The 21,462-nt window shown below is 35.2% G+C and overlaps 1 protein-coding gene across 2 annotated transcripts in view; it reads right to left on the bottom strand.

Annotated features, from left to right (window-relative positions):
* The window catches only part of TTC27 (tetratricopeptide repeat domain 27), a 125,522-nt gene that overhangs the window by 28,605 nt on the left and 75,455 nt on the right, over positions 1-21,462 (bottom strand). For both annotated transcript variants that reach the window (XM_064445902.1, XM_064445903.1), the window contains exons 11-12: positions 6,220-6,315; positions 3,940-4,062 (exon numbers count right to left, since the gene is read on the bottom strand). In XM_064445902.1, the coding sequence (XP_064301972.1) occupies positions 3,940-4,062; positions 6,220-6,315 (219 nt within the window). The remainder of the gene's footprint in view (positions 1-3,939; positions 4,063-6,219; positions 6,316-21,462) is intronic.

The following is a 21,462-nucleotide window of genomic DNA, read 5'->3' as shown; positions in this document are numbered from 1 at the left end:
GTGAAAAGTGCATTGCATGCTGCTTCTTTACCCCTTCCGATGCAGGGCACTCCCAAGCTCAGACTGCAATTCTGTGGCAGTGCTGCCTAGTACTAATCATACCACTCACTAATTGCATTTCAGATTTAAGAGCATAAAAACACCATGTTCTGGTCTGAGCTTACACGAATTCATTGCCAACATAAATATTTCAGTGCACAGATAAAACAGAAAATTATATAAGCAAAAGTCTGCGTTTTTCTTCCTCTGCTTAGCTACCTGATCACCTCTGGCATGTTACAAACCTTTCTACTACTTAATCTTTAAAGGCTAACACAAAGGGAATCACAACTACAAATTTTAAAAACCTGAATTCTCAAAACATTTGTCATTTGTCTTCTACAAAACCAGATAAGACTTTAAAACAGGATTTCTCATTTTACCTAGGTTTTTTTGATGAAAAATATTTCTTTCTCCTAACTTCACAGTAAACTCTTTTCAAAAATGCACATTTAATCTTTGATAAGAACCCTGCAAATCTTCTTTTAAAAACAAAAAATATTATCAAGATACATTCTTCAGAGTTCATGAAATGTACAGAGAAGAAATATAACCACTACATATTTATTCATACCAATTAAACAGATATTAATGATTAATTCTCATGCTGTATAACTAAAAATGATATCTAAATTAAACAAGCTTTGTTAAGAAAATTATTAATTAAAAGTTACCTAAAAAGCAAAAAATGAAGCTGTATAATACTTGCAGACTGAAACAGATTTAATTATAACACTGCTTTTCACAGAATGATCTGCACCAGAATGGATGGAATTCAATACTCAGTTCAAAAGTCAGTTGATCTAAACATGAGAGAGTTTTAGGCTGTTATCTTGCTTTCTGAACTACTACCATTGGTATGAGAATTAAACAGGCAACGCTTCACAAAAAACCAGAATCAGTAAAGAGGGTTCTGTTTTAAATAAAAGGCGGCCCCTTTTTATTACTTGCTACACAGACTCCTGGAAACCAAGTTCAAGATGCATCCTGCATTTAGCTTCCCAACCCTAAACTTCCACTTGCCATCCCATCCACATGTTCCCATGCTTGTATTTTATTTATTTCCTAAAAGACCCTATTAGCCTCACTCTTCACAGATCTACCAGTTTTATTATTTGACAATTCACTCCTTCGCCAGTTCAAAGTATTTCCTAAAGCACTTTCCTCTTTTCTGCTTGCACGTTATTTACTAGGCTACCAGAGAAGTAGCACGAAGCGGCAGAACAGATGAGCATGGAAAGAGGCAGTGAGAGAAAAGGAGAGCTCTTCAGTTTTCATTTCATCTTCACTCTAACTTCATGCATGACCCTGGGCAAGACATTTACTCCTCTTTCTTAATTTTGTAGCTATATATAAGAGTGCTTGCCTGCCTTCTACATCTGTCCTGCTATGTAGTAGAAATTGATCAAGTTCTTGAACGATTTCATGTACTAGTCAGTATAGCACTACTTGGCTTTACATCTGGGGAGTATTTCCTGGATTTAAAGGTGAGCTTTTGAGATCTTGCCATAATTGTGTTTCCTCACTCGAATGTTTTAGAGATATCTGTGCCATGTCACAACAAGAATAATTGTTCTGTAGAACATTGATTGCTAGGTACGTTGGTCTAAAACCAGAGCGTGCACCATGCTGTTAACTCTGAGGAGATGATGGAACCAGAATAGGGCTGAGAACAGGGTTGTGAGACGCTAAAGCTTTTAGCTGACGCTAAAAGGTAGATAACAGGAATTTATCAAATGTCAGTAGATACCATGCTCTAGAGCTCCTGCAAAGGAGAGCGGCCTCACTTCAATTGCAACTGAATAGTCACATTTCCAGTTTATTCTTTCTTTTTTCTTTAGCTGGGAAATAGAACAATTTTTAGTGTATCATCCATTTCCAGTGAGGTTGAAGAGACCTCTTACACCTTAAATAAATAAAGATGCCCAATATAAATAATGTTCTCAAGGTCTCTGGGTTTCCTTCACAGTTAAAAGAAGGGAGAGGGACACTTTTCAACACCAGTTCTCACCACACACATGGAGATTAGTGTCTGCTTTTGCAACAAGTCTGTTAAAGGAAAACAATGAGTAAAAGACCAGAATGAGAAAGCCACAGCAACTGTCAACATACTTGTTTGATTATATATGTTGCAGAATTAACTGCATTCAGATTTTATAATACTTTCTTTTTTTTGTTCTGTGCCCTGTTTTACTCATCACTTGGCACTCTGTTACTCTTCTGTTGACTCATGATATAGGTTTCTTCCAATTTTGTTCAGATTATGAAACAAGTGACTATAGAGGCATATCTAGTAACAGTAAAAGATCCACAAAAAACTTTGCTAAATGTTAGTGACATCTTACTCTGCAAAATTTGTACTGGTACATCGCAGTTATATCTGCCACTCAGTTATAACTGAGTGAATTATGTATTTCCCAAGTGCATAATGTGGAGCTTTGCATAGCCTTATCTACGTGCTCTGTTTCTTTCTCAGTGCATAATTCAAAAGTAGGAGGAACGAACATATTACTTTGATGTGTAAGTACTCATTAAATGCATTGATATTGCTGATATCTGGCTGTTTTATTAGATTTTTCAGTATTTAAGTTCAGGTTTTCTATATAAAAGCATTTGAGTGAAAACTATGCAGAAGTTCATTAAATAGAGTTTGCTTTTTTGGGCACATCTATGCTAAGGTCTTTAATGCCATGAACATCCACTGAACAACATATTGCTCTAGTAGATCCTTGTGCAATTCTAAAAGTATAACTATCATGTTTAAAACCATAAAAACATTTTTGATAAATACAAACAGTTCATGTTCTGAAAGCTTTCTGATAAGGAGCACAAATAGTCACTCCCCTTGGTATACAACTGAACATTTCTGGTTTTCTGGCTTTTCTGATCTGAAGCTAGCTTTTTTCCAGCACTACTGTTGCTTAGTACTTACATCACATTTTCTGTTTTTCCAAGCACAGCACAAACCTTCATTCTGAAAGCATTTCTAAGCAGTTTCCTGTGTCAGATATCCTGTCCTATTCTCTGAGTGCCATTTTCATAACTCCCTAAGGGCAGTTTGTGAATGTAAGTAGGACAGAATGCATTTCCAGGAAATGGAAAGTATTGACCTCTATTTCTCCACTGTACTGAAAAGATTGGGATGTTAGCATACTATCCCCAAGGCATGCATAATGTGACACAGAATTTGCCAACAAAACATGTCTGTCAGTTTATAATGACCAAAATCTAGGCACTGGTGGATGATAATAAGAAGAAATACTTAAGTATGAGAAATTCTGCTTTTTTTCCTATTAATTGAAGTTATAACTCCCTATTTTGTAAGCTTAAATTAGTTTAAGCATAGCCTTTGTGATTTTATCATCATAAAGGCACACATACATTCATAGATTTAATGCTACCATATACCAAACAGAGGGAGAGAACAGGGAAGAAAAGAAAAATAACCTGTTTTTGTCTGAAAGTGGATATTTCTGAAAATTATATAAATTCTGAAAACAATGCTTGACAGCGTAAGTTCCTGTTACTGTCTTCATGTGTGAGAGACTGCACCAGAAAGAGAACACAGCTAAAGATACACACAAGTAGGCATTGCTTCCAAGTATCATTTTCAAGATTGGGTATTTTCAAGAATCACTATTACAATCTTCTTGCTTCCTAAGTTATTTGTCTTTTACCAACTTCTATTTCATGTGCTTATTACCAAATTTTTTTTTTAAGCATTCACAGGTTATGACAGACTCATTTGTCATGTGTCCATTTTTCCTAAACAGACTTTCCTCATGATACCCCTGTAGAAGTGAGTGTCATTAGTGAATTTGCAGCTCAAGCCAGACAGTCTTTTATACTTCAGATCCTATTTCAAGAAAGGATCTCAGCTGTAAAAACCATCTTTCTTACCTTTCCATGCTGTCCTGCTCTTTCATAGCAGATCACTGCATCTTCCCACATTTCTAGCTCCTCAAATATCTGTAAGGCAGAGCAGGTGCATCCCAGATCAAAGAGTAGGCTTGCAAGCTGACGCTGGAAAGATAAGAAATTTCAGGTAACTGAAAACAGGTAAATAGACACTATTTACATTTTGAAAAGATGTTAGAGGCATTTCTGACATCAACAAGAAGCAGACAAAGAATATGGAATTCTTCTCTTGAAACTTCAGGCTGGAGCCTCAAACAAGGTATATACCTCAAAAAACCAACACTAATAGAACAATAACTGTTTTGACTTTTGTTCATGTCAGTAGCTCAATTACTTTGAACTAGTTTATAATATGATGCAAAAATGGAAACCGACATGGGAAGTATGAATTGACAGAGCTGAGTTCCGCACATGGCCCATGCAGCTGGAGAACAGCTGCAGCAGTGTGTTGGGAATGCTAATAGCAGGAAACAGAGGCTGAAGGAGGGGATTAAGGCCTCTTCTAGCAATGCTTCACCATAGTAATTTGTACCTGTGCAAACACAGATGGATACAAACACAGGCTCTGGTATAATTTTGTTAGGTACTTGTGAGAAATCATTGTCCCAAACAGCCATTGCCAAAGGGTGTTAGGTTTTAGTCAAATCAATATTGGAGTTCAGGCTCAACTCCCTAGCTGAGTTTTTCTCACAGATATGTCAGCTTCTTTGTTATTTTAAATTCAGCTATTATTTCAGCATACTTATGAAAATAAATGAGTAATCTTTTAAATTTAAAAATAAACAAGGTATGTTTTCATGACTTTGAAAAGTTGTCTTTGGTCTATTGTTTAGTTTTTTTAAAGAGGAGATTAAAATCACATATTGGTTTTTATCTTTGAAAAAAGGACGAGTTATTTACTATGGGCGACAGATATACAACTTGGTTTGCACAAACAAATGTGAGCATTCTGTATAAGGACACGTAATTATGCTACGAGATCCCATACAGTGAACTTCTGCAGTGTTATTGGTGATCCTAAATGGATTCCCTGAAGTTCTCCACAGATGTCATGGACCTTTCTTTATAGGCTTCGGTTCAGTAGCTGTTACAAATCCAAGGAGTCACCATATGGCAATGGGCTGGTGGTCAAAAAATTAAGAACTGGCTACAGTTCTTTGACATAAATACATAACAAACTGAAAATCTGTAATAAAGTAATTATTTGTTACCTTGATATTAATTGCTTAGGAAAAAAACTAAATTTGCCAGTGTCTGGAAGTAAATCTTATTTGTGATTTATTAAATTTAGAGTCAAATTTGGTAAAATTTATATAGGCAATGCCTCTTCATGATTATGACTATAAGACTGTAGCCATCTGCCATTGTAAATCCCTATTTTAGTATTTCTATCTTTGGCTTGGAAAATTGGCTTGGATTGAAAAGTGCCACTCTGACAACTGGAAATGAAAACCACATTTGTTAGTTTTATTGCAAGTGCCTGTTGAAAGGTTGTGTGGAATAATTTGAGAATGCCAGGAGAAGGCATGACTGGTTAAAGCGACATGTACTGAGATTAGAAATAAAAAAGGAATAAAACACCATTGGAAGTAAGCAACATGAACACCTTTGGAGATATGTGGTGCAGTTTTCTTAGGTTTGTTAAATATGTCTTCATCACATAAGACTCTAATTGTAGGTTTCTGTTCTAGAAAGAGTTTATTGTCAAGACATAGTGTATTTTTGGAAAAAAAATCTTGCCAACAATAGTAGAAAGGGGCATATCTGGAAAATAAACCTCACTCAGCTTGAGGAGTTCTTCAGTGTACTTTTGACTCCTAATTTGGTTGCTTTGACCCTGTTCCACTTCCTGAAAACAGCCCAAAGTGTGTGATCAATAAAAGATGAGAAAGATGCAAGTAACAGCAGCATAAGTAAAACAGTAATAAATAGTAAGACAGTGGCAAGATTATTTTTACAGCAGATACGCTAGAAGCTTGAAAGTTTTTGTCCATTTTTTACTGAAGGAAAAAGGAAAGTAAAGAAGAATTGCACACTACAGGCAATTACTTCTATGCATGACAGTACAAGACATTTGAAAGCAAAACACTAGAACTTGATTTCTTTCCAGAAAAACCTGGTGTGTTGCTAGGTAACATCTTTATTTCTACAATTTTCTACTCAAGATCCTATCACACTCTCTTGACTTTGGAGTCATACAATATCAAAAATAATAACAACCACAGACTTCTAAGTAAAGCTTCAAATAGAATTACTTCACACCTGTATGGCCCAACGTGGAGGCACCTGACAACAGTAGAAAATCTTCATGCGTTCAGATACCGATGTATTTGCATGTTCAAATTGGTCTGCAAGTGCCTGCAAATGCAAAATATATCCTGATTTAGTATTCACTTAGGCTTAATCGACCTGAAAAAATAAATTCAAAGCATTGCATTCAGGATTATAGGCACTCTTGACAGAATGGAGAAATTCTATTAAAGATAACACTGGATGCCAGTAAGCTTACACCATAGTATGCTACAAGTCTTTTTTTATTACCCCATGTAAGAAAACATAATAAACATTTATGTAAAAACTCTTTATTACAGCTAATAATAAATAAAGAAGCTTTGAAGAAATTCAGATTTCAAAGTGCCTGTTACAGGAATAAGAATAAAATTTACAATCCCAAACAAATACTTGCAGAGTACAACTGTGTCAATATTAAAGTGACCTTGTCTAATGCATTTCAATCCTTTAGCTAGCTTTTCTTTAAGATAGTATTGATGTGCTTTAGGCATGAAATTTCTTATTAAAAAGAGAGAGAAAGACAAGCATATTATAGTGGACCATGCTTTCAGGAACACAGTTCTAATATAGAATAACTTTTTGTGACTTGGAGTCACAATTCAGGCTTTTTTTTTCTTTTGGTGGAGCTTTGGGTTGTTGAAACGTTTTCTTCTGAAACCCTTTGAGAGAGAATAGTACTCTCAAAGAGAGAGAGTATACTACATAGTAAAAGTATAGCAGCTTCAGCACTAACTTTTTCTCTGATAAACCACTATGAAGTTATTTAAGTCAAAATTCAATATTAAGAAAAATAAAATATTAAAGGTAGCTATAACCAGAAAGTTCGTTAGAAATTTTAGGATAAGGGAGAAACTCTCCAAATGCCAGTCAACACTAAATTAGCACATTTAAGGCCAGAGGTATAAATAAGGGGAAATTAAATTACTTGCCTTCACAGGATTCATTTATCCAAGTCTTGCATATAGCTCAGTCAAAGATTTATACAAGGAGCCAGAAAGGTTCTCAGAATTTTTTCAGCATGTAAAATGAATGCGAAGATTCCCAAACGAAAGGAAAAATTGGATAGGATCGCTTCTTTCTCTTTCTTTCTAAAGCCAACTGTTGGCTACCCAACCTATATCAATAATGCAAATAGTTGTGCAAAATTAAAATAATCAGTTATGTGATTTGGACGGCTAAGCATCTTGCAACTGCTATTGATGTTAATGGGATTTATTAGATGGCTTCATTCTTTTAATAATAAAAAAATCACAACAGGTAGCAATAATTTAGGCTCTAAATCCATGCTTAACCTAATTTTAAATACTAATATTTAAAATATTCTATCATATTCACATTCTCTCTCATAAAGTTATCTCCAGAGACCTGTTCCTACAGATTATCCAGAAACCTACCTCACAAAAACGGCTGAGGTATATTTGTAGTAAGGAAAGGGACAGACTAATAAAATTGCATTGCTTTTTACACAATGCCAAGCAATCCAAAAGGAGTCAGATTCAAATAAAACTTTTAAAGTAATATTATTTAATTACAGAGTTTACTTGACTACGAACTATATAACAAATCGTATTTCGCAGTTTTAGTTCTGCTGAAATGTTCTAATGCTATGCAGAATTACATATTTCTAGATTCTGCTGCAACAAAAATTAAACTGAAAAATTGTCAATTCCTTGGGTAATCATTTTACAAGACCAAAGTATTAAACTGCAGTTGGAAAATTTTAAAATAATAATTGCTCTAAGCCTGAGCAAAGCCAGAATATCCTAAATACGTCCTGCAAAATAATTTTTTGAGAACAGGAGATGGAAGGCAGAATGTTTAAGTGAATCAAAACATTTTGTTCTTGTTTTGGGTGTGGTTTTTTTTTAATTCCTATTGTTCCAAAAGAAAAACAGTTTTTCAAAAGCAACAAGTTTCACTGGAAAATTTGTGGCCATATTTTTTCTACACTTCCCAAGAAGAAAAGCCTAATGTAAATGACATGTTGTAGAAGAATATGACTATTAGCAAGTAGAATTCTCTCTCTTCCCAAAACAAATACCATACTCTGTTCAGAGTTCCAACAAAAACTGAAAATATAGGTAGAACAAATGAATTATACACATTCCCTAAAAAAGTATAGATGCTAATGAACTTAAGTTACTAAAATCCATGATTTATGCACTCTCTCATATGTTGAAAAAATAAGCTCTGATAGTTCTGTCTTCTAGAGAAGTATAGAAAATAAGTTAATAAAAAATTGCTGAATTCCATGTTTCTGAGTTATGCTTGAGAAATAAAATTTGGGTTGTATATGGTGACAAAACGAGAATCCTGGCATTATTGCACAGCTAATATCTAATCACAGAACAATAAATCAATAAAACGAGCAAGACAGCACTGCCAAGAGAGCCTTCCTTCTCATTAATAATCCCCAAGATAAATATAGGTTGTTTTTTTTTAAAAAATCTATGTAAAGATAGAATATTTGCAACACAGTCAAAAGATACAGAACTTGTGTCTTAGTTTAACTGGAGCCACAAATTCTTGCTTTAAAGTTGTTAAATAGAACTACACTAGAAATCAGTTGAAATTCACAACTCTAAATGATACATGAGTTTTTCCATATACAACATTTAAAAACATTTAAGCTTAACAGATCACCCCATCACCACCACCATGTAAGACAACCTTTCCCCCAAGTCTTGAGCTGCCATAGATAACAAGTTCCAAGATCAAAAAACCCAGTACAGAGATACACTAATCCATTCTGGAAACAATAACAACATAGATGGTTTTGATGGAATTTTGTATCACAAGCAAAGACTACATTAGTGCCATATGAAAGCAGGAAAAAAAAAAGCTCTAGAAACTACAATTCATTCTTCCCATCTAATACTTAAATCTTCAGTAAGAGATTAAGAATTACAGTAAGTGGCCTGTGTTTGGGACAAGTATACCTTGTTAATTTGAAATGATCACATTAGAGCTTTTATCATTTTACTAATAAACCTCAGTCTAATCACTTTACTAATCAAACCCAGCCAGTAATTATCCATGATCTGAGTACATGAAGTTTGTAAAGGACTTTTTCCACCTTGGATATAATTTCTATACATCCATTCACATTGCACATCCTTGCTTTGCCTATATGTTCAACATATGTATGACATCATTATGGTCCTGATGATAAAATACCAGCTTCTATTTTGAGCCTACCTATATTTCAATCTGTCTATCCTCTCCATATTTTTTATTGTCCTTTTCTTCTATGTCTGACAGAGTTAATAGCTTTTTCTTTTTAGCCAGACCCAATCTCTGCATTTAATCTCTGGAAATACTATATACCCTTGTGGTTTCTGGTCATTAAGATAGGACATACGGAAATGGAATAAAGCTACATCAGGGAAAGTCCAGAAGAATCATTTAGGTTGGAAAACACCTTTAAGATGATTAAGCCCAACTGTTAGGAAAAGCTTCTTCACTGAGAGGGTGGTCAGTCACTGGAACAGGCTCCCCAGGGAAATGGTCACAGCAACAAGCCTGTCAGAGTTCTTAGTCATATGGTGTAGTTTTAGATATTCCTGGGAGGAGCAGCGAGTTGGACTTGATGATCCTTATGTGTCCCTTCCATCTTGAGATAGTCTATGATTCTAAGTCCTTCTGTCGAAGTTCTGTCCCTTTTGTTAATATATAGTCTTCAGGTACCTTTTTGCATTTAATGTAAATACGTGGCAGACCTTCACATCCTGTTTTTCCATTCTTATCCTCTTTATTCCAGATGAAATAATTTACTTACGCCACTTACTATGTAAAACCGTATCTATATGCAAACATTTTTTCCTTCAATTTCATCTGAAGGATCTCCTGATCCAAGATTATTTAGGGAAAAAATTCACAAAGAAAAAAAACAAACACAAAAAGCCTCAAATCCACATCTTTTGAAAAGAGCAAGATACTCATTATTTATCAAAACCATCTTGAAAACAGCATCATATTTTTGTTTGTGCAGCAACTATTTAATTCCATCTGGATCCCTCTCCCCAATAACACCAAATATTGGCCTATCCATATCCAAACCTAACATCGCTGGCCCCAATAAAACATCTCCCTCAAAATAGTCTTGACCCATAGACAGCATTTTATCCAAGCTATTTCATCTCACTCTTCCCAGGTTTTCATATGAGTAACACACAATGCGACTGCACCACTTTTCCCTTTACCTGTCTTTTCTGACAAGCAGTTCCAGTTTTAGTGTTCCAGTCACAATTGTTCCACTGTATTCTTTTCATCTGTGCAAAAGCTTGTTTCAATGGCTGCATCAATAATCATAGCTTGTTTATTTTGCTTTCCTGCCTCCTCCCACTGTTAACCAGGCATTCAGCTGTTTCCCACTGACCATACCCTATTTGAAACATCAGTTTTTACTCCTTTAGTACCTGATCACTTGCTACGCACTTATCAGTACCACCGCCTCTACCCTTGTTAGCATCTTATATTCCCCATACCCCTTGGTTTATCCTGGTACACTTGATGTTCCTCTTTATTTATGATTTTGTAGGCAGGAAGATTAGACAAGTTTTTTCTAGCCTTCTCCTGTTTCTTAGTCTAGAGAACTTGTCAGTCTGCCAGAATCAATCCCTGGTTAGTACCTCTGGGACTCCAGTGGCAACTGTCCACCCAAGAGTCCTTTCTACACGAATGCTCCCAACAGCCAGGCACCACAATGCTTCTCTATCACCGAACCCCAACCAACATGTTGACTGTGGCATTACCTTGCCTTGCTTTTGCCCTCTTTCTCTAACAACTCTAAGATGTCCCACTTCGTATGGGTTTTTACCATATTTAACATGGGTTTAGCTTGATTTATGCCAAAGGAAAATGATACTGTCACACATTCCACTTTCCTGCTACCACTATGGTCCAGCACATACTACCTGACCAGTACCTTAACTCTAGGCAGACAGAAGAGATGAATGGAAAAGTACCTTTCAGTCTTTCCTAACATGGAAACTCCAGACACACAACACTTGCATTATGGTTTTGTGATTCTCAGGTCCTTTTTCTTCAATTTCTCCCAAGTCTGAAGACTCCCTCTGAGAATCCCACACTTGACCTCTCCACATTCTGCCTAGCTACTCATTTCCATTTTCCTTGCCCTTCTTCTATTCCTGTCCATTACTTCTGTATGTTTTATAATCAGCAAGTTGATATCACAATTCTACTACTCTTATATTATAGTTGCTCCCTTAGCTCCATACCTCTTCCAGGAATTCTCCTGCCAGCCGTGTGCTCTAAGGGTAGGTTTATTTAGCAGAATTCAACAAATCTTTAGCGAACTACACAGCCTCCTTAATGCTTTCCTCCTTCATACCATAAATAGATATCTTAAAAATGACAAATGTTCCTGTTTATTCATCAAAAAGCTTCTTTGATTCTTTACCACAGAACTCAAGTCACACAGATAGAGTTTCTACTGCTTAGTATTTATGAAACAAAGTGGCCATTTTTTTAAGCTTATGCAACAAGATGCTCTTGTGGACCCTGTAATATTTACAGACTTCTGTAAAACTTCTAGGGATTCATTGTTAAATTAATTCAAACTTTCACGCAACTTAAGACCTAATTCTAAATGTTTTAAAATCTTTGCTTTTGGTGGCAGCGATATTAAAATACTTGTCTAACAGAAAACCTACGTAATTCTTGAAGCATCAGAACTTTAAGTGGCTTTATTATTTTTTAAACTGTCCTCTGCCAAATTACATTATCTAACAATAAAGCCTAAAAAATGCTGCACAAGAACTATAGTCCAAGTTAATTTGGGATGCATTACAACAGTAATTGCTGCAGACTTGTTCAACAACAGTGTACTCAGAAACACATAAATACAGAATTACTAATAAAAGCTGCATTCCTCCTGAAGACAACAGCTATTATGTGTCTAAAATTCAGAAACTGTATACACATTAGAAAGCAGGTGATAATACAGACAATTAATTATACAGAATAATTTGGGTTTTCAAAATTTTCTTTCCTGTGAACTAGATCAGATATTTCAGGCTTTTCTAGTGTACTAGAAGTATTCTGGTACCTTGTGGATATGTAACTACCTCTTGAGTTACACTCTTTTGCTAAACTTTAAAAAATAAAAGGCAAAAAATTATATTTACAATTCAAACAACAAGCTTGTTTCAACAGCTTTTTGTCAATGCAAGAGCTCCTGTAACCAAGACCACTGGGACAAACTGAGACATACCCAGACTTCTAAAATCCAATGTTCAAAATACTTAATCTTCCAGCGAAGCAATGCCAGAAACTATGAAGCAACAAAAACTGTTTTCATATAACAATGCAGTAAAGTTTTGCTTAGTGGGAGAGAATAATTTCCATATCCATATAAATATGGATATAATGCTGAAAAAATGAAAACAGTTGAGATCAGTCTAAACTTCATGAGAAAGATTATGACCAAATAGTGATTACTTTATTGATTGCCAATTTTATCGCTAGGTAAAAAGACATAAACCCAGTACATTTGGACGTATCACATTCAACCATTATTCAGAACAGCATTTTGACATTTAAGACAGGGCTTTGTTGCTTGGAAACTAAAATGCCTTAAAGGAAATAATAAGCTATCCTTTTAAAAAGCTCACAGATGATATATTTCTGCTAAATGATGAAGATCTCTGAATAGTCAAGAATGAAAGCATCCCAACACAGAACAAAAGCTACTAAGCAAGGATGTATTTCAACATCAAGAAAGAAAACTTCCCCCTCATTTATCTGATTTTCAAAGGTGAATTATGACATTAAATACTTGAGGAAAAATTATTACAGCTATCACTATAATAAACTATGATTTGTGGTTCATGGAAACTCAAAAAGACAATTACTTACACTGTGCAAAGATGCCAAGATGAAGAGCACACTAGTTACTGGAGACTTCATATTATTCACATTCTCAGGAGAAGAAAATGTTCTGTGAGAACTCTGCAGAAGTTCAATGCTTAAAAGGGCAAAAATCTTACTCTTTTTTTAACTCCCATTCAAATATAAGTCTTGGCTTCATTAAAATGTTGTAGCCTTGAAGACTTCAATTTTTGCTCACTTTGCAAGCTCACCCTTTCAGTTATTCTTCCAGTGAAATTCTTGCTCGACGGGATTGACCTCAAATGGTGTGTGTTTAAACCAACTAGATGACTATGTATCACATCGCTTCCTAGGAAATAACAGCTGGTTTAAAATTTATTAAAGCTAACTTTAAAATGTTGTATAGCAGTGACTGCACACTTTGTATTGCAAATGAATGGTTACAGGGCACCTGGAACACAGGAGCTGCAAGGATGTCAGGATGCTTCACAGAGAGAAACTAACAAGGCAAAGTTACTGTAGAACTATAGAAATGAGCAGCATTTGATGCAAAATTAACTGGAACATTGAAGGAGAATGCTTCAGGCTGCAAGTTTTCAAAGCTAAGTCTGTTTGCATTGAAAGCGGTGTTTTAACTACTTTGCTCAATGTTTTGGTAAAACCATCCTGAGTGTACATAATCACTACATTGGAAAAAATCACAATGTTCAGTGTCTGAGGGTATCTGCTTTTTTAAATAAGTCACAAGAAAATGGCCCCAGTTTCTAGCAGCTTTATACACAAAAGAAAAAAATGTTTATTTCCTTTAATTGAAATGAAAACAAAAATTCGCTATGCATATTCTTTCAAATTAGCATAAATCCTTTTTAAACAGCAGACTAATTCCCCAACTACCACTTTACTTTTTTCTTTCATCCCACCCTAGATTGGAACTAGAAGTCTCCTTGATCTGTAAAGACAAGAGGCCTTCTTGTACTGGATTCAGCACTATCCACCCCACAGTATTTTTCTAGTAGCTTATTTTGACAGATTCTTCAGTAAAGAGGCTCCAACCCTCAAGAGCATAAGAACTCATAGTATTGAGCACACAATGTTTGTTTTATGGCTTCTCCTCTGCTATCTCTTATTTTCTTCTCCCCCTACAAAGCTGAAGAAACTCGGCATCAGCTATCCCCCAGCAAATACCTAAAAGTTTAAAGTTTCTGGGCTGAGAAGAATCCCAGTACAAGCTGTTTCAGGACAGACATCTCTGGCATTTGCACACAGGTTTAGTTTCATTGTCTGCACCTGACATCAACCTGTGAATAATGCAGCAGTCTCTCTAAGATCTACTGTGGCGTACTGTGATCTTTCCGCCCCTGCCACTGTGTTATATAGAATAAATTATGTTAAACATTTGTGGTTTGTAATGTGTAACAGTTATATTCTTCGAGAGAGGCAGTTCCTCCTCAGAAAAGCCACAAACAGAAGGGGACAGTCAAGCTGAACCCTTTGGTTTACTAACTTTTATATGCTGTATTTCATTGTTAGTTTAGGTATTATAAACATACATGCCTCTTTATGACCCATTTAATCTATTCTGTATTCCAACTAGAACACCCTGCTCAAGAAGAATAATCTATCGGACACTTCCTGTACTTTTTCTATTGCTGGAAGACTTGAGTTTACCTACCATATACCTCACATTTATATTTTGCTTACGGTAAATTTTACAATAGTGTGTATATATATACACAAGTAATAAAAAAAAAAAGATACGTTGTCTGTAAGTAGCAGAAAAAGCCTCATTCAAGCTTTATCACAAAACATAAGTAAACATACTATAAATATTCAAAATAAACATTTATATATGGCAAAAAATTAATTAAAACTTAGGAATTAGATGGTAATTTCTGAAGAATGTAAACAACAAATACTTAAACCAAAGAATTTCGTAGGAGAATTTCTTAAAACCATGTTATTAATTGAAAGCATGTAAACATTTTCAGCTTCTTCCTACCTAAGGTAGAGACTGGATGGGTATTCTGTTACACAACAGAAATCTCAAGGAAAAGACACATGACAAAACAAAACGCGATGTATTCAGGTAACTCAGTGCAGTTTTTCACTGATGATCAGACCAAGCATAATTTTTCATGTTACTTAGAGGTCCCTAGATGCCTGTAAGGAGAAAAAAAAAAATTGTCTAGTCTTATCTAGATATGTGTAACCTGAAACCACAGATTTTCAGCTGCTCTAATTGCTAACAGCTTTTCACAGTATTAGAAATAGCCAAGTTTTTTGTTTGTTTTTATACCAGCAAAGTGCTCTCTTGCTGAAATATGTTTTTCAACTATTCTTATTCAGTTGCAAGTCTCAAGAACATCTTTAGTTATTTGGTGAAGGGGACAGGAGTACGAAGAGAAAAGACTGAAAAGACTGACCATTTCAGTCTCTTTTGTCCTGAATTTGTTCAGAACGTCTCAGATAATGTCCTGGGACATCCATTGTTTTCTCCTTTCTTTTTAAAAAATAAAATAAAAAAAAAAATCTTTTTCATAAGAATAGCTTCCCTGTACAGTGAAACCTTGACTGATACCCAGTAGTTTTTGTTGAAAAATTACTTGGCAGGAAATACACATTCTTCCAGTAGCTGAGCCTGACCCAGCAACCATAGAGTATATGATGGTAAGTACATTAGAAATATGACACACAGGCAAAGTGTTTAAACTTTAGCTATCCCAAAGAGAGGCAATCACATATAAAGAAGTCTGTTTTCAATATATGTATTTTCTTGAATGTCATCCAATCCAGTTCTTCACATGTTCCTGGAAAGCTCTCCATACATCAGGGAAAAACAAACAAACCCCCTATCATTCTCTGTTAATGATTGATCTACTCACCAAAGAAAAACACTAAGCACCTTCAGCAACAATTGGCTTGAAATCAGTTCGATTTCCAGTAAAAACGAAAACACTTTAAATGCATTAAGTATTCCATGCCTGACTATATGACATATTTAAATAGAAGCACATTAAGCTCCCCTGAAGATTCAGTTCTTTATCAAAAATGGAGGAATCCACAAAAATATATTTCTTTCCACAATCATATAGCAGTATTGGGCACAGGCTGTCTAGTACACAACCAGTTAAAAAAACAAACCAAGATAAAATTTTCATTCAGCTGGATGGTCTGTGATGGTCACTTGCACAAAACAGGTTGAGGGAAAAAGACTGGACAACAGCAGCTCCTCTGCTACTTCACAGAATAGCATCTACAACTAAAAATGGACTCAGGGTAGTAAAAACCTTGCCCAACAAAACAGTGGGCTGTAGAAACAAAATGACAGTCAGTGTAACACACTCTAATTCATCAAAAGCCTTCAGTTAGTTAGCCGAGGACAATCAGCTGCAAGTTCTATCAGTACCAGTCTTGCACTGGAGGCAATTTTCTTGCAGATTTTCCGGAGGAGGTAGCACACTGCTGCCAGAGGAACAGATGCACTTCGCTTTCAGCTGTCCCCTTTCACTTGAGATACTCTAACCTGGGCCAGAGGGAGAGGACTGAACGACAAATTAACTCCTCCATCAGCAGCCACCGCCTACCTCCTGCTACCATTTTTTCCAGGGGAGAGAAGAACGTGAGTCCAGGAGTCTACTGGGCCTCTGGCCATTCATCCAACCCTGCACCTTTAATGGAAAACCAGAGGGAATAAGGCAGATTTCAGACCAGAGGAGTTGTCCTGGCAAGGTGCAGCTTGAGAGCTCCAGAAATAGTTTAAGACTGCACTATAATCTGGCATTTTATAACTGTTAAGTGTCTGAACTTACAACATTATTAATGACCTTTGTTTGCTCACATTTTACACAGGGGAAAATGGAATAAAGCAGGAGATGAAGCATTCTGTGGTAGAATCATTTAGTGCATGTTTCTATATCTAGGCAACTTCAATGTTTGCACAGATCTGCATCTGGAAAAATGGGCAGGTATAGCACAGCAACGTGCGTAATAGCTACAAACAATATTATTTATACCATTTAAAATCCAGTTTAGGCGTGCTAGGTCATATCACTTAGAAAAACATCTCCACATCTGTCAAAACGCCCAAGTCTTATCGCAAAACCACAGTGCTATAATTTACAATATTCAGACAGATAGCAATACTGTGAAGAAACTGGGTAACTGCAAAAGCAAATGGAAATATTGAAAAGAGCCAATATCATATCATCATAGAACTCTCCATACAGCGATCCAAATGATCATTTGCATCAATGGTCCTTAAATCAGTTTGGAAGGTTCAGAAGCCAAATATATTCCTCAATTCATAACTATAACTGGAACAGGAACTAAATAAGTTGAGTTAGGCCAGCAAACAGTTCTCTGGTTAGAAGCCACATTCAGCACACACTATTGCAAAGTTTGTCTCCAGTACAATAGTTTCCAATCAACTGATTCTTTACATACTAGATTCCCAAAATTTCCTACCTCTGAACATTTAGAAATTGTGTACAATTACTGTATTAAATAATTTTTTTAATAACCCAATTCTTGCTGTAACTAACTGGAGAGCTAGGCCCTTGGCATGATGGAAATTCTTTCGGTAGAAACATTTATCAGAAAAAGCAGTTCTCACCTCCTAATACAGAATCACAGTTACAAACTGATTTCAAAGCAAGAATGTTTTCATTTTTGGAATTAGTTCTTGTTTTTGTAAATGATACAGCCATTTAATACAAAAAAAGAAAAACAACATTTTGCCTCATTAATTACACAATAGTCCATTATTTTCTATTTTCTTTTCCACAAGCATTATTTTTCTTCACTATTTCTAAATTTATCTCACAAAGATTTGTCACCAGCTTAATGACATTTTTTACAAATCCCTTCACCCCACTTTCTGTGAATCCATTCTCTCTAGGTCACTGATTACAAATCTCTATGGCTTATACTTCGTCAGGTTTGTTGCAGAAACTGATCTGCTGAAATCTTACTCTTAACTGGCGTTCAAGAAACAAATAGCCTGAAGTGTCCTCCTTGATTATCCTTGGTGTTGACCTACATAATAAAAGTAAAATGTTTCCAATGTAATGTTCTCAAACTCTACCCTGATTTGCCTATACAACCACTTTCTTTCCTCTACTTTAAAATTTGAGGGTAATTCTTTTCAGCTTTCAGATTTCCCACTGAAAATCTCCTTTGACAATAAATGTATTGGCTTCTCTTAAAAATCACAGCTTTTATGCTGACCTGAGGAAGTAAAATAGGGGTTTTTTTTTATTAGGAGAAAAGAAAAGCCTTACTGACAGACTGCTTATTCTTTCTTTAGTGAGTATATAAGGACAAAAGCAAGGACCACTAATTATTGGGATTTACTAAGTTGGTTTTGACTTATTACCTATGCCAATTTTTGCAGATATTAGAGTACCACGATTTCCATATTCTTTCATTTTAAATACTTTTAAAACAAAAACCAGTCTCTAGTCTCTCATTTCCTGTAACGGTTAAAGCAGCACTAAAATACCTTCTAATGGAAGAATTTTCCAGAACAATGTTGGATCACTTTCAAAATATTAAAAAACACACAAACACTTGTATCAACAACATTTGTCTCATTGTTATTGCACTTATTTCCCAGCAATTGTTTTTGTATGTCTTAGCTTCATTTCAGTAATAAAGGAGGTCCTATCTACTGCATGCATGACTATAAATTAGTTTTTCAAGACTGAATTCATTCTCTACATTTTGAGGGACAGTTTACTGTGGCCCTGGAACTTCCTGAACTACAGTAACCTACAAGCTTAGTGCCTTCTCATCATGACCAAAAGCTCATTCATTTGGCAGGCTTTGCAGGGGAAGATTGGGGATATATTCCTTGGGGAAAACTGTGGGAGGACACAAAGAACTCTTTTGTTTTATTTAACTGATATAATTTCTTACCTGTAATAAACTGATCACCACTACTGAATAATAACTGCAAAACTATCATCATCAGGGCATTTTATACTTGCTCTGCATGTACTTTTTTGTTTGAGAAAACTATAAAAATCTTAAAAGAATGCAAAATTCATTCTGCTTGTCTTAATTTGGCTCTTAAAAAGCCATTTTATGGAGCAAATAGTTTCCATATTTTTAATAGACTGCCCTAATCAACTGAAATATGCATACAGTTTTGCGTCATTGAAAATAAAGCATATTTGAGCCAGAGAGAACTGATATAAATTTATGCAATTTGAATTAATAAACTTCAATATTATTTCAGTCAGCAAATAATTTTGGTGTGGGGTTTTTGGTTTATTTGTTTGGTTTTTTCTGGGTGTGGGGTGTGGTGTTTTTTTTTTCTTATTTGCTACTTCTGTTCTTTTCCCTTAGAAGATTAATTTTCATCAGCGATGAGAATCAGACTGTCCTTCAATTATACATAGCCTTATTTCCATCTTTTTTTTTAAACCAGAAGGATCCAGTGCAAACATGTTTAAGACAACTGCATCTTTAGCATTAAATTCCTGGGTTTTTCTGTTTTTAATTTAAATGTTAGAGAATGACGATTTCTCACATCCTAAATAAAGAAGTTAACTTGCCATTGCTTTAAGACTTTTCTAGATGAAAATGGAACTGTGATTAGGAAATAAAGCAAATGTACATTATGATATCTCTTAAACAAAATTATAGGCCTGTAACCAGAAGTACAACTATCAAAATGCATTTTGCATTTACAGTTTGCTCCTTTTTTACAGATATCTTAGAAATGCATAGTATCTGATTACACTGTTTTATAAGACATTAAAATTAGTAGATCTCAGTGTTCCATGCCTAATTTTGTAGAACAAACAAGAAAAAATGCCTTCTTGTCTAATCAGCTCCCAAGGAGTTTCTCCACTCTGAATCTAGGTATTGAGCTATGAAAAAAAACATGGCTTTGCACCTGCATGACAGCTTGACAGCTGTTGAAGGCACGTTTACCACTTCAACATACTCTCATTCCAGGTACTCTGCCAAAGATTTTCACCAGATCATGCATCCAATTGACTTTAAACTTCAGCACCAAAACTTGTCCAGCTGGTATATTAATTTACATTGCTGACTATAAGTGTAGGTTTTAATAAATTTTGTAATAAAATATGTAAACGTTAACTGGATGTACCAGTTTTTCTCTACCCTAGCTTATGCCATAACTGTGTTATCACTTGGACTTTTGAACTTTGTTGTTCTACAGGTAGTGACTGCACCAGAGATATTGGGTGTATAAAGATATTAAATTTTTAAAGTATTGAGCATTACACAATTGAGCTACGCTATCAGTTTTAAACGATTACTCTACATGTCTTGCTCTACAAAAAATAGATTTATCACTTCTTGTTAACCTTATTTCAAAAGTGAGCATTTAGAAAAACTATGCTTCTTTTACTGCCTACCTTCAGTAGGCCTTTTATCTATGAGGTTTTTCAGTCTAATTCTCAGTTAAAGCTGTTTCTTTCTTCTACTTTACACGGTGGAAAACTGGAAAGCTAGTGTTTATGCATTTTCCAGACCTTTTTCTTCGTGATATTCTGGTAATTCATTCTTCCCCACCCCATTACTACCTTGTCCTCAGACTAACAAATTAATTCTTCACTTAACACTTTTCTCTAAGTATCCCCTACATGTTTAAGCAAGATCATAATCCAAAATAATCCACTTCATAATGACTTGAAATTCCAAAATTATTCAGGAAGAGACCACCTCTTGAATATAAGGTACCGGTTTCACCTACACATCTGTTTGATGGCAAGAAAGAGGAAAGGCCAAAAATTTGTAAGGCATCTGTGCAAAAGAACTTGAAGTACTGGACTACCAATGAGACTTATTTTTTGCGTAAGTCCATACAAACTTTTAAGGTGCAAGATGTTGTTGATCATTGTAAGAAGAAGTATGCTGGGGCAGAAGTTACTGATTAGGGTGCTAGAACTGCGCATGTCTGCATTTTTTCTAAAATTAATCATGTAGTAGATTCTTAATGTGAATGTTTTTGTTATGTTAGGCCCTATAAATGTGTATTTCACTTTGAAAACAATACTAGCCAAGTAGAACTAATATTCACTTAGGTTGTCAGTGTCATTTTACTAAAAAAAGCTTCGATTTCTTTACAATAGGTCTTTTGCAGTTGGGTGGGGAAGGAAAGCACGCAAGAGGAAATGAGTCCAACAATCCCAAATGAAATACAAAGCATTTCAATATCAAAATTAGCACAAAAGAGGTCAAGGTCATGAGGAGAAGATAACTGGTCTCATGAATGTCTGACATAATATTTCCTTTTCATTTTAAACTGAGAGCCAAGAAGTACACCAGGCAATTTAGAGCATCTCCTATGCAAATTTGGAATGTCTTGTTGTAGTCAAACACTAC

This window comes from Phalacrocorax carbo, chromosome 3 (genome assembly GCF_963921805.1).
Source record: "Phalacrocorax carbo chromosome 3, bPhaCar2.1, whole genome shotgun sequence".
Lineage (NCBI taxonomy): Eukaryota > Metazoa > Chordata > Aves > Suliformes > Phalacrocoracidae > Phalacrocorax > Phalacrocorax carbo.
The sequence above is the reverse complement of the archived record's forward strand: the minus strand, read 5'-3'. Positions and strand labels throughout refer to the sequence as shown.